The sequence below is a fragment of the Aquarana catesbeiana genome, linkage group LG08 (assembly GCF_042186555.1).
Source record: "Aquarana catesbeiana isolate 2022-GZ linkage group LG08, ASM4218655v1, whole genome shotgun sequence".
In the NCBI taxonomy this organism is placed as follows: domain Eukaryota; kingdom Metazoa; phylum Chordata; class Amphibia; order Anura; family Ranidae; genus Aquarana; species Aquarana catesbeiana.
This window is the reverse complement of record NC_133331.1, coordinates 147,655,652-147,670,089: the sequence shown is the minus strand read 5'-3', so window position 1 is coordinate 147,670,089 and position 14,438 is coordinate 147,655,652. Positions and strand designations below refer to the sequence as shown.

Below are 14,438 nucleotides of genomic sequence, written 5' to 3'. Positions count from 1 at the left end.
TAACACAGACTTTATTTTTCCAGGTATTGTGTAATAGGTGCTCTCCTATTGTAGGAAAATGCTATCACTGGCTGTATTTAGTGATTTCTGAAGCCTTCCTTAAAAAAGGTAAGTGCAAGCACCTCTTTGTGACATAGTATAAATAATTCAGAAAAAATTAAAAAACTAATATTTACTTACTTTAAATCCAATGACAAATGTTACATTTTCATTGTAAATCAAGGAGTTTACATGATCAGTCTGGAGTATCAAAATAACACATTCACATGTCCATCTATTTAAAAATAGTAAGCACGTTATACTTAGCTTGGGTCCCCCACTGGTGCTCCAGGCTCCTCCCCTTCTTTGAGTGCCCCCATAGCAAGCTGCTCAAAAATAAATGCACACCTGTGGGCTTGCCCCCGAGACCCGTTGCCTGCATCTATAGACACAGACAGCGAGGCTCAGCCTCACCCCCTGCTCCCTTGTCACATGATTTTACTGCCAAGCCTGTGAGAGTGGGGAGAGAACTGCTACAGATGAGCACAGCGCTGGATCGAGTGAGGACTCGGGAAGGGAAAAAAAAAAAAATGTTAAGGGTTTAGAACCACTTCAAATAGCAACAGCTATATTAATTAAAATATAAGCTAAGACCTGAAAGGATAACATGTAGTAATCCTTACAGAAGAAAGCCTGTTCCCACTTGCGATGTAGTGTGGGCAATTTTCACGTGATTCCGCATGTCGTGCATAGGGCAGTTCATTAATTTAATAGGCTGCCCTATGCACGTTTGTGGCAGCAAAGAAGTTTAGGGAGCAAATTTTGACCCTGAGCCAGGTGTGTTTGTACATGCATTTAATCGTGAATCGAGGCAAAAATCACACTGCGTTTAGGGTGTCATTAAGGATAAATGGCACCCAAAACACATGCTGCATAGTTTGCTGAGATTTTGACAATTCTGTCCACGATTCCAAATCACCTAGAGTGAACGTGGCCTAAAACTGAACACAAATATAGGAGCTATTTGCCAAATTTCTGCCTGTCCAGTCCGGAGATTTACACTTGTCTGGCAGGGCAGAAGACCTAATTTTTATCTGCTGCAGTGAAGTAACACTTACAGGTCTATCCTCACCCCCCAGCCTGTGAATGGACAATGAAAAGAGAAGCAGTAGACTGATTAGCTCATCTCACGGATACTCTACTTACTCCTCCAATCAGCACGCTCCTTAAAATGCAACACACCCAATGGGTTCTTTGTGCTGCTAATCTTTGTCCCAATGTAAGCTCTGCTGTACAGGGACTGCAAGAGGCTGATACCAAGGCAAATTTAGGTATATACAGTAAATTGATTGCATTTCAAAGAGTACATTTTACGATGAACTAATAATGAGTTGCATTATTTGCGTTTTTTTTTTTCATATCTGCCTGGAGTTCAGTTTTAAGCTGGCCACCCCAGGCAGGGGTAGCCATGTATTTCTTCTTTACTTTGGATACACGCATCCTACCAACTCAGATTTCTGGCAATTGGGAGCAGTTCAGGCTGGGGTCTATTACCAGTATTATGGGAAAACAAAAAAGCTTATGTGCATAGCAACTGCATTTTCCATTTCAAAGTTGGTGGCAGGCCATAACCAAGCTGGTAATCTTCAGGGAAAATGTGAAGCCTTTGGGAAAGGAGAGCTTAACTTCTTTTACAGCCATTTTCATAACTTAGACTGAGAAATTGGATACCCATTCTTAAAGGACATAAAAAAAAAAAACAAATACTTCCAAGCTGCAGCTGACCACACCAACTATAAGCCCAAGAACTGAGCAATCATATGACCGCTAATTGCTCAGTTCTCGGTCTGCTCATAGCTGAAATCGATAATTATCAGTCACTGCTCTCTGCTGTGCCCCTTCAGTGCTCACTGGAGTGCTATGCTGGGAAGGGGACGGGCACAGATGGCTCCCGTCCTCTGCCACACTGCTGTTTAGGCAAACAACATGGTAAGAATCTTTCCAGAGCCTGGAGTGGCTCTGTGACTTCAGCCAAAGATAGTCTGCTGTTGGCTGAATTTTGGGTCATAGGAGAGCAAAAGTAAGCGCATCCCATGACGCAAGTATTGCCAAAAAAAGCTTTGGCCATACAACTACTTTTTTGGACACAGAAGGACAGATTATGAGAGAGGACATGGCCCATACACAAGCTGCCTTACATGCATACACAGTGTGAGATTGGGGTGAATAAACTCAATCAATAACTGCATTTACAATGAGTTGCGCCAGCCCAAAACTGTATTTTAGGGCATGGCACTTCACTTTTGTTAAAAAGACGGTTAAGTTCACTTGTACATCAGTTGCCCACGCAGGGGTTTCTTCCACATAATATTCATAAACGAAAATACTGAGCCATCTGGCTCACTTGTTGACAGCACTGCTGCTCCTCTAATCAGTCCCTTTGACTGTGTTGTCCAGCTCTCCTGGAACACTTGGCTCTTTTAGCCTTTAGTTACAGTGCCCTACTGCACTGTCCACCTCTGGCCTAAGGCTTGGGGTTCTCCTAACACCCCCAATAGGAGCCGACCTGACTTCTAGAACTGAAACTTCTGTGTCCTGGCTGGGGCACCTCTGAGCCCTTGGTGAGACCCTCTGTCTCTTGGCTTCTGGCTGGGGCCCACTGACACCGGGTGAGACCTTCCATCTGCCGCACTGTGAATCTTTTGTCACATTTTCCTGAATTATTACAGTGACAGCGCCTCCCTCTGTCACAACAAACATCACAGAAATGTGGTTTGAGCAGCTTTCATTTTGTGATATCCACCTTAAATGAAGTGAACTTTCATTCAGTCATTATCAAAGGCATAAATTAAATATTACATTAACAATGGATGCTCACCTGAGTATTAGGCAGCAAGCAAGAAACCATAATTAACTATTATCCAACGGAAACCATTACACAGTACTGATTTAAATAATGCATAGTAATGTTTCTAAGGACAGGTGTATGATAGTTTGAGCAGAGCTTGCTTCCACATTTTAAGTTGCCAAGATACCAATATTGTTTATGGGTGCAATAAAATCTTAGTGTGGGAGACACAAAATTCAAGGATGGATAAATGAGCATTGTAGAAGTGACACCGCGCAATAAGTAATATTTATGCCACTTCCTGTTATAACTGCAAAGGTTAGAATTGAATGCACGTATATTTCTGCGTTACCCTCATTTTATGGATCTGAATCAATGGCTGGAAGGAAAGAAAATGTGTTCCATAAACTACTCTCCTGTTCTAGTCATTCACGGCAAGATCTATGAAGGGTCAGGTCAACAAGGGTCATCTATTACATTACAAATCTATGTGTGCACTGTATTTGTATCCACAAAATGTCAAGCGCTCATGTTTACTGTAGGATGAAGAATAAATATAATAGATATATTACAGTTTTGGCATTTTCAAAGCCCTCATACTTTGAAAGAACAGTTTAACTACTTCAAGACCAAGCCTATTTCTGACATTTGTTGTTTACAAGTTATAATCCAAATTTTTTGCTAGAAAATCACTTAGAACCCCCAAACATTATATATAATTTTTTAGCAAAGACCCTAGAGAATACCATGGCGGTCATTGCAATAATTTATGTTACACAGTATTTGCACATCAGTCTTTCAAATGCAATGTTTTTTGGGAAAAAATACACTTTTTGAATTAAAAAATAAGAAAACAGTAAAGTTAGCCCAATTTTATTGCATATTGTGTAAGATGATATGCCGAGTAAATGCATACTTAACATGGCGTCAAACTATGGTACTTAAAAATCTCCATAGGCGACGGTTGAAATTTTTCAACTGTTACCAGTTTAGAATTACAGAGGAGGTACTTTGCTAGGATTATTGCTCTCGCTCTAATGATCGCGGCGATACCTCACATGTGTGATTTGAATACGGTTTACATTTGTGGGTGGCGACTTGCGTATGGGCTTTCTTTGGTGTGCTAACAAGCAGGGATGGGGTGTTTTAAAAATATATATTTTTTATTATTTTTACACTATTCCTTTAAAAAAAATTCTGATCACTTTTATTGCTGTCACAAGGAATGTAAACATCTCTTGTGACACTAATGGGCAGTGACAGGTACTTTTTATGGAGGTATCTGGGGTATAAAAGACCCCAAACCCCTCCTCTGCACTTCAAAGTATTCAAAACGCCAAAATCTGCATTTTTGAATCAGCGCCTTAGGCTGCAGAGTAAATCGGAAGTGACGTGATTTCGCTTCCATGTTACTACATCAGAGACCTGATCGGAGCCGATTACGGCTTTGTTTGGGACTTCGGCCAGCCGGTGGATGTACCAGCTGGTCATTCGGGTCTCCCAGTGGGACGGGAGACCCAGACGGAGTGGCGGCGGGAGGGAGGGCGTCCCCTCACGTTGCTTGTGATAGCGGCCGAGCGGCTCATTAGCCGCATCGGGTGCTATCACTTGAAAGCCGACCACCAACTCTAAAAAACAGTACTGGGGTGGTGCTTCTGGCTGCAGGCATCACCCGGTACAAGCACTTCAACAAAATGACGTACAGGTACATGATTTTGCGTGAAGTGGTTAACTGAAAACAACTGTTATAGTTATGACATAAAAAGTTGTGACCGCTGCTGTAATCTGTTTTTCACCAGTCTTGAAGAATAAAGGAGAAGTTGTGATTTATGCCCCACTCTTCTTTTTTGGAAGTGTTTCTTTTTTTGGGGAGGGGGAGAACCTAAATATTCTTTAGCAGCAAATGAGCATTAAAACAAGCCCTAATCTAACTCTATAGCTAAAAGCACAGTGGAACAATTTATCCTCAAGATTCACAGCAGAAGCACGGATATTGCTCAAGTTATAATTTCAGCAGCTCAGCTTACCCTGTTCTCCATTTCAAACAGCAACTCAGCCACCTTATAATCTGTAGGGAAAACACAAAGCAGGGGCTCTGGAAGGAGAGAGCATGGGGAGGTAAGCTGCTGAGAGAACAAGTTGAGCTTTTGCTGCGATTTAGGAAATTCCCAAATAGATATGTATCTAGAAGTGAGTGACACTGTAAGTACACAAATAGTAGTGTGCCAACGTCCCGATATTAGACATGTGAGACCTAAACAACTAGAAAATTGACTTTAAAAAGGCACACGGGTATATTGTCTATAAAGGTAAAATTGCTTTTATTGAAGTATGACTTTCATAAAATGAGAACAATTAATGCATATAGATACATAAAACAAAAGACATTTCCATATAGTTGGTATTTTTATACCCCACACATGACCAAGACACCACTTCATGCAATACAAAAATAGAATAAAAAATGAAAGTCATACATTCAAAACAATTTTACCTTTTATAGACAGTATACAGTGTGCCTTTAAAGTCAATTTTCTAGTTGTTTAGGTCTCATAGAGCTTTTGCTGTGAGTTTGGAGGGTATTTGCTCCACAGCACCTGCTGTTCTAGAAATCAATAAGGACTTGCTGTGGAGCACATGTAAATATTTGACTATCCACTGCCTGTCCACAGGTTCACTATAGCAATGTTTCTCAACTCCAGTCCTCAAGTACACAAAACAGGTCATGTCTTCAGGATTTCCCTCAGATGAAACGGTTGTGGTAACTACTAAGGCAGTGAAACTGATCAAATCACCTGTGCAAAACAATGGAAAACATGACCTGTTGGGGATACACGAGGACTGAGAAACATTGCACTATACTACTACTACTATAGTTTTCTGAAGACAGACTGTAGTGGATGGGGTCTGTTGGATCCCTTCCACAGCTCTGCTCTCTGCACTAGCTATGTACAACACAATGACGATGTCATAGCTACGTTTTGAAGGTAATATCTGGATTTGTAAAATATTTGGTGCATATAAAGTGGATTTAGAACCTTTGTGGCTATTAAGAGATATATTTGAATAGAAAGTTTTGTGCGCAGAGTCCAGCTTTAATGAATGTAACCCAGTCTAGTTAAAAATATCCATAATAAGCAAGGATGGAATAGAGTGCAGGACTGCATGGGTGACAGCAAAATACATCTATAGTTTATCATCCCAAGATTTCCCCTAAAAGCAGCAATATAAAAAAAATGAAAAGCAGACTTTGGTTGATATCAATTACATACCTGGGACTACATTAAATGCATTGTTATCCAATATAAGATATCATTGCAGCAGAATCTTGTTTGTTATCCTAAACATCCAAAGGTGGTTAATTAAAATTCTCCAAGTAGGGAAGTTTTATTTTAAGCAAACTTTTTCTTGTACCACTGCAATGCTGTTACAATATTAAATAATAATTTGTACTGAAAATCAATATGTTAGGAAGAAATGGTGTGCATGTCCCTAGAAAGATGTTTGCATTCTGAAAAATGTTATGCAGCATCTGGTCAGAACGCTTAGTGGCAGTACATTCTGCTGTCTATCCACACATCCTTCTCAACAGATTAGATCAGTTTTAATTACTGGAAGAGTACAATGGAAGCCTTTTTCATGGGAATTAACAACTTTCACAAATTAATAGACCAGGATGAATTTGGAATTCTGTTTTGAAGCAAACCACTGAAGCAAGCAGAGCAAACAGCCAGAATTATAGTCTCTGCTTCTATTTACTATCTACATTATCTAGAATGTAAAAATCATCAATACAGCTCAGGTTAAAGAGTTAACTAATACCAAATATATCCGACAGCTTTAATACCCTGACTATTTGGGCAAATATTTTTCTCCAAATATTCTCTCTGCTCTTAGCCTTAGGAAGAAAAAAGTTGCTGTGATAATAATTGATCCGTACCTCATATGGACCGGACACCAGGGGAGTTTTACACAATGTGTATACAGTATATCGGACAAGCCGACTTCTGGCTGGAAGAAAAACGTGCACACACTGTCCCCCAGTAACGCACATGCCTGCGCGCATCCCTGTCATCTAAGGCTTCTCTATTTGCGGGCCGGGAATTGGCATGGAGAGTGCCGCTGGGTAGAGTGGGCTGAGTGAACATGCATCTGCTTTCCTCCCCTTCTTGTTGCTGACAAGAAGCGTTGTGCAAAACATCACTTCCAGGTCCCCCATCAGTTTTTTAGACCCCAGGTGACTCATTAAAGAGAACCTGTCACCAAAAAAAAACATCACATTTTTGTCCCGTGTGATGAAAAAAAAAAAGTTAAGTAAAAACATTTTTTTTTTAAATTGTAAAAAATGTAAGTTACACCCAACCACATAAACTCCTCCCTAAAAATGAGGCTCCCACCCCCACATATACTCATGCACGAAGGTAACTGCAGGCGTTGGGGGTGCCTACACATGAAAACATTTTCTGTGATACACGCGTTACGCGCACTCTGCACTGAGAGTGATAATTCTGGCACCAGACCTTCCCTAACACTAAACTGATGCTTTTAAAGCAATGCCAATGGAAAATATAGGGTCCTGAAGCCTGTCGCCATTTCACAAGCTCACCCAAATGTAAGGCTTGACATGTTGGGTACCTATTTACTCAGTGCAACCTCAGCTTTTATATTTTACCAAAACATTGGGTAATTTACTGCATTAGTGTACTCTAAAATTAACTTTAGTGTATTTTTTACTGAAACGTTGGGTTTCCTAGACTTTCGGTAATATCGTTTGACATAAAAGATTGGAACTACCACTATTTTACTAGGAAAAGCCGCCTACACCAAGTGGGGTGCAACCTGACCCTATATATAAAAGAAATGATTAAAAGTGTGGTGTTGCGCTAATCCTTAAAGCATATAAAAGTATGTGGACAAATATATGAATCAATAAATAGTGTAAGTGTGTCCCACTTATAATAATGGTTCAAGTATATTAGTAAACAAATCCGTGATTCACCAACATAGGCAACCTGGTGCAAAAATAATAACATAACGGATGCAATAAAATCAAATGGCAATACCTGGCTAGAAAATTAGTAAAAATAGATGTATACAATGCAGCCTGGCATATTGCAAACAAAGATGAAACGTGACTTGTGCTCATGAACACAATACAAGTGACAGTTTAACTGGAACCTTGTAATATTCAACAAATAAAGTCCACAAATCCACGTGCATAAAAAGTGATCCACTGAAGGTTAATAAAGTCCAAATAGTGTGAAAACAGTGATCCATTGGGAATAAATTAAAGTGACTGATAACAGTTGTGATGTGTATCCTTTCTTCATGCAACACAGCACGCAGTGGTGGGCAGTGGCCCCTTACCTGAAAGTAATAGGGTACTCGCTTTAGCCAATATTGGGCATGGCGACCCTTAGCTAGCAAAACCACAGCATCAGCCAATCGTGGGAGCGATACTAATTAGATCCTATCCTGGCTTATCTCCTCTGGGGTTATCCGTCTCTCAAGTAGTATCCCGGGGTCACCAAGCTGGGCCCTGAACATGCTCCTCCCGCTGGTCTTGTAGGGTGATACAAGGACCTGCACAGCCGATACCCTCCTCTCCGCCAGGTTTCTGCTGGAGTTGCGGCGAAGAGGAGGGTCACATTTCATCTTTGTTTGTTTGCAATATGCCCGGCTGCATTGTATACACCTATTTTTACTAATTTTCTAGCCAGGTATTGCCATTTGATTTTATTGCATCCGTTGTTATTATTTTTGCACTAGGTTGCCTATGTTGGTGAGTCACGGATTTGTTTACTAATATACTAGAACCATTATTATAAGTGGGACACACTTACACTATTTATTTATTGATTTATATATTTTCCCACATACTTTATATGCTTTAAGGATTAGCGCAACACCACGCTTTTAATCACTATTTTACTATTCTCTAGGGTGTTTGATTTCAGAAAATATATAATATTTTGGGGGTTTTAAGCAATCTTCAGGCCTAAAATTATTTTTTAAACATGTGTGCAAAAAAAACAAAAAAAAAAGCAAAAATGTCTCTGGCAGCAAAAGGGTTAATGCACCACGTAACAGTATAAAGTGAGTCAGGTCCACAGAGGGAAATACCTTTATCCAGGGAGGCACCTGCCATGTGGTAAAAACTTAGAGCTGTGTCCACATCATTAATGTTCTTTAGGAAAGTAAAGAAATGTTCAACTTCTTGAAAAGTCAGGCCCTGGAAAACACAACAGAAACAGATGGGTAAGGGACACAGTTTTAGTATATTAGTATACAGGTGATACTCGAAAAATTAGAATATCGTGCAGAAGTTCATTTATTTCACTTCATGCAACTTAAAAGGAGAAACTAATATATGAGATAGACTCATTACGTGCAAAGCAAGATAGTTCAAGCCGTGATTTGTCATAATTGTGATGATTATGTCTTACAGCTCATGAAAACCCCAAATCCACAATCTCACAAAATTTCACATTTTAAGTTCCATTAGTGAAATAAATGAACTTTTGCACGATATTCTAATTTTTCGATTATCACCTGTATACTAAATATATTTAGTGTATTTAGTTAACCCATGTCAGCAGCAGAAACTGTTTATAAATTAAGGGTAACAACACAATTGGGATAATTGTGACAGAAGAATTAAGGAAGATCAATCACCAGAATAAAAAGTCCTCATGGGGTCCCTTTGTGCATAGCACTTGTCTCCATCAAAATGTGTGTAGCAGAAGTTAAATAAAATGAATATTTGTTTTGGCCTGTCTCACATGGGCTTAAGCTTAGATAAGAGCAGTGTTAACAGCAAGCTTTGTTGAAATTTTTAAAGTAGCATTCAACTCCAGTTTGTAAATGTTGAACACAGAACCTAATGGGAGTGTTGATTGTCACTTTAAGCAAGCTGCTAGCAGGATTCAGCCGGTTTTCAACAAGCTTCAAGAAGTTCTGAAGCCTGCCAGCAGCTTGTTTAAAGGGACAATCAGCACTCCCATTAGGATCTATGTTTAACATTTACAAACTGCAGCTAAATACTTTAATGCAAAACAGCAACGTGCAAGTACGTCGCTGGACTTCAAGTGGTTGTACCGGGATGATGCCTGCAGCAGCAGGTATCAACCTGGTACCATTTTTTTTTTTTAGAGCCATGGGATTGCTTTTACAAACAGCGGGAGGAAACAAATCCAGGATCGGCTCTCCGCTATGGTAACCCTAAAGCGATGACCTGACATCAATTCTATTTAACCAGGATGTCAATGGTGCCATTTTAAAAAAATGAAAACAATCAAAAGCACAGATCTTGGTGTTTTGAATGCTTTTAAAGGCAGAGGCGGGATTTGGGGTCTCATAGACCCCAGAGCTCTCCATAAAGAGTACCTGTCACATGCCTATTGCAGTCACAAGGATGTTTACATTACTTGCTACAAGCCGCAGTGTAATTTGATGTTATAAAAGTATATTGTTCAACTGCAGCCTATAGCAGATTTGAAGTTTTTTTTTTAAACTGGCACAGAACTGCCACAAATGTTGCTTGCATAACCATAGAAACCAGGGGAGGAAATTATATTTCTGAAGGCATTCGGTACACAGTATACCCCTAGAAATGTTCTTGCTCATGGGATTAAAAGTGTAAGTTCACCTTTACCAAAAAAACATGGGTATAGCAGCAGAATGTGCTAAACCTACTGTACTTTTCAACCAGGGCTCCCTTCCAATTCAAAGAATGTAGGCTAAAACAACTTTAAAATGTCTTCTAAAAACCATCTGCAGACTTTGAATACAGGGCAATCTTAGCCTGTTTGAGTCTGCAAAAGACTTGAGACGGGCGGAGGTTCACCTTCCAGCAGGACAACGACCCTAAACATACAGCCAGAGCCACAATGAAATGGTTTAGATCAAAGCATATTCATGTGTTACAATGGCCCAGCCAAAGTCCAGACCTGAATCCAATTGAGAAACTGTGGCAAGACTTGAAAATTGCTGTTCACAGACGCCCCCCATCCAATCTGGCAGAGCTTGAGCTATTTTGCAAAGAATGGGAAAAAATTTCACTCTCTAGATGTGCAAAGCTGGTAGAGACATACCCAAAACGACTTGCAGCTGTAATTGCAGCAAAAGGTGGTTCTACAAAGTATTGAGTCAGGGGGGCTGAATACAAATGCATGGCACACTTTTCACATATTTATTTATAAAAAATTTTGAAAACCATTTATTATTTTCATTCCACTTCACAATTATGTGCCACTTTGTGTTGGTCTATCACATAAAATCCCAATAAAATACATTTACATTTTTGGTTGTAACATGACAAAATGTGGAAATTTCAAGGGGTATGAATACTTTTTCAAAGCACTGTATAGCTTTACGTCGGAGGCACTTTGACTCTCTAAGATGCCCTTTTTATACCCAATCATGTTACTGACCTGTACCCAATTAACCTATTTGTAATATGTTCTTCCAGCTCTTCCATGTTAGTACAGTTTAAGGTGCCAGCTTTTTGTTGCCCTGTCCCAACTTTTTTGAGAAGTGTTGCTGCCACCAATTTAATTTTTTTTTTAAATGTTAGATTTTCTCAGTTTAAACATTTGATGTGTTTTCTTTTTCTACTGTAAATAAAATATGGGTTTATGAAATTTGCAAATCATTATAATCTGCTTTTATGGAGATTTTAGGCTACTTTCACACTGAGGCGTTTTTCAGGCACTAAAGGCCTAAAAATAGCGCCTGTAAAGCGCCTCCCCTGCAGTCCCAGTTTGAGAGCCCGAGTGCTTTTACACTGGGGCGGTGCACTTGCAGGACGTTAGAAAAAGTCCTGCAAGCAGCATCTTTCGGGCTATGTGGGAGCAGTGAATACACTGCTCCTCCACCGTCCCTGCAATTGGAATCAATGGGCACTGCCGCCGAAGCGCCTGCAAAGTGCTTCGGCAGCGGTGCTTTGCAGATGCTATTAACCCTTTAGTTGGCCGCTAGCGGGGGTTAAATGCACCCCGCTAGCGTCTGAAAAGCGCCGCTATTACAGCAGTAAAGCAGCGCGAAAATTAGCAGCGCTTTACTGCTAACACCCCCCCTCCCCAGTGTGAAACTAGCCTAACACAGCCTCCCAGCCTTTCTGGAATTGGGGTTTTAAAGGTATTGGAATCAGGAACTACAAAAGGCAATATCTAATCATTAGACTCTCTAAGAGATACAAGACTCAAGCCAAGTTATTCAACTTATTTGTGTCTCCAATGCCCAATTTTCAGAATATCAGTTTATGGGTGCACTTACTGTGTATTGAGTATGAACAAATTAGGAACTGGCAATAAAAGCAAAACAATTTTAGTGTTTACACAACATATCACAGTCATGTTTTATTCACAGATTTTCTGTCAGAGCTTTTGTGCAGTGCAATTCCATGTCTGATTAGAGGTAAGGCCATTAATCAGAGCACAGTGAGTCATGTCTACTTAAATACATTTCATTTACCTATTTCCTCTACTAGATCTAAAGATCTGATTACTTTATATAGGACATAATATATTTTAAGAAGACAAATGAGACTTGCATATTAAAGCTAACCTTTTAACAGCATTTAGAATGCAGGAAAGCCAGCAATTATTCACTCAATGTCATACCGTAAAAGCAACATTAGGCTAAATTTTGCGATTAGGTTAGATACAACAGACATACACATTGTCCTGTATTATTAAAGACACGATACAGGTAAACCTATTACAATTTTGCCAGTAACAAATAAGATATTTTTTTTATCAGTAACAAAAAACATATTTAGTTAGTGCAGGTTGAAAAAAGGAAAATGTAGCTAATACTTTATTAATTGTGTAGAGCAAAGCTTGCACTTTAGAGTACTTTCATATGAGTAGTTAAAGCGGAGTTCCACTTAAAAAAAAAAAAATTAAAAGTCAGCAGCTGCTGACTTTTAATAATTGGACACTAACCTGTCCCAGGGTCCAGCGATGCAGGGGAACGAAGCCCCGCTCCTCACCCCCTTCCCTCTGCGGCGTCGGCACTGTCACTGTGGGCGCTTGGATGTGGTTTCACAGCCGGGCACGCACTGCGCATGCTCGAGCCGCGCACCGCGCTGTGACTGACCAGGCAATTATCTGAAACCTGTGATGTGTCCCAGATGATTGCCGAGAGGGAGGGGGGAAAGGTTAACTTGCTTCCGGCGCCACGGTGCACCAGGAGGAAGTGGAGCTGGAACCCTCTAAAATTAGGGTTTCTGCTCCCCCCCCAAAAAATGACATGCCAAATAGCGCTTGTGGTCAGTTGGAGGAAGTATTGTGTCCCATAATAGGTAATAATGCTCGGAATAATGCATCATCATTCATATCAAGGGATATCAAGGGAGGAATAGTGCTCCATCCTTAGTGTCAGTGGAAGGAATAGTGCCCCCTTGTCGGTGTCACTAGAAGGAATGATGCCCCATCATTGGTGTCAGCAGGAGGAATAGTGCAATATTGTCGGTGTCAGTAAATGGACAGCGCCCCATTGTCGGTGTCAGTAGAAGGAATAGAGCCCCATTGTTGGCATCAGTGGGAGAAGTAGTCCCCCATCATTGGTATCAGTAAAAGGAATAGTACCCAATTGTTACTATAGATGAAAGAAATAATGTTTCAACATTTATATTGCTTAATACCTGTAAGCAGAATCCCCAAGGGTCGAAACAAAAGCAAGCATCCAGCTTATGGTCCACAGTTTGTAGACTGCCGCTCCACACCTATATAGGCTTTAATATATCTGTAAAAAGTGTCTGTCATCTCCAAGGATGAACCTGTCATTTAGACACAGCAGGATGGGTAATAGTGTGCACAGGGTCTATGCCATACTGTGTTTCAGTGACCAATGTAATTTTGGCAAGCAGGACCAAAACACACCAGAAATAACCCCAAAAAAATAAAAGTAAATAAAAAACTCCACAACAAACTCACTGCTGTGCATCACCTCTTTGTCGCTAACGCCTTTAATCTACTTGCTGACACCCCAAAACCTGGCATCATGAATCCTACACTTTGTCCTGCTTCCCCCTTCCCACAGTGGCCTTCTCTGGACTCACTCCCTGGACCTAATGGGCGCAAGGGAGGTGGAGTGGGAATCCTATCCCCACAGAGCACCTTCCAGGTTCTTTACTCTCTTCCCTTTCTGTCCCTGTTCTCTTCTGAAGCTCACTATATACGTCTATTCTCTCTGACTTCCGTAAGAACTGCTGTGATCTACCGCACCCCTGGACCATTATCAACTTTCCTTGATGACTTTTCTGCCTGGCTACCCTACTTTCTCTCTTCTGAAATTTCCACAATCCTTCTTGGCGACTTCAACATCCCTGTTAATACAAGCACTTCTGCAACTACTAAACTTCTTAGTCTAACCTCCTCATTTGACCTGAAGCAATGGGTACAGGCTTTTACTCACTCTGATGGCTACACCCTTGAACTTGTATTCTCCTACCTATGCACTCCAACAATCCTTTTTCTATCTCTGATAACCACATTATTAGTTTTTCTCTCTTCCTGTCTTCCACCACCTTTCCCTCCAATCACCTAACCATCACCCGTAGAAACCTTCGCCACTTCAACCCTTCGCTTACCGATTCTCCTACTGA

The 14,438-nt window shown here is 40.5% G+C and overlaps 1 protein-coding gene across 3 annotated transcripts in view; it reads right to left on the bottom strand.

The window, feature by feature from the left end:
• The window catches only part of MICU1 (mitochondrial calcium uptake 1), a 524,563-nt gene that overhangs the window by 95,076 nt on the left and 415,049 nt on the right, over positions 1–14,438 (bottom strand). For all 3 annotated transcript variants that reach the window (XM_073596557.1, XM_073596558.1, XM_073596556.1), the window contains one exon: positions 8,951–9,059. In XM_073596557.1, the coding sequence (XP_073452658.1) occupies positions 8,951–9,059 (109 nt within the window). The remainder of the gene's footprint in view (positions 1–8,950; positions 9,060–14,438) is intronic.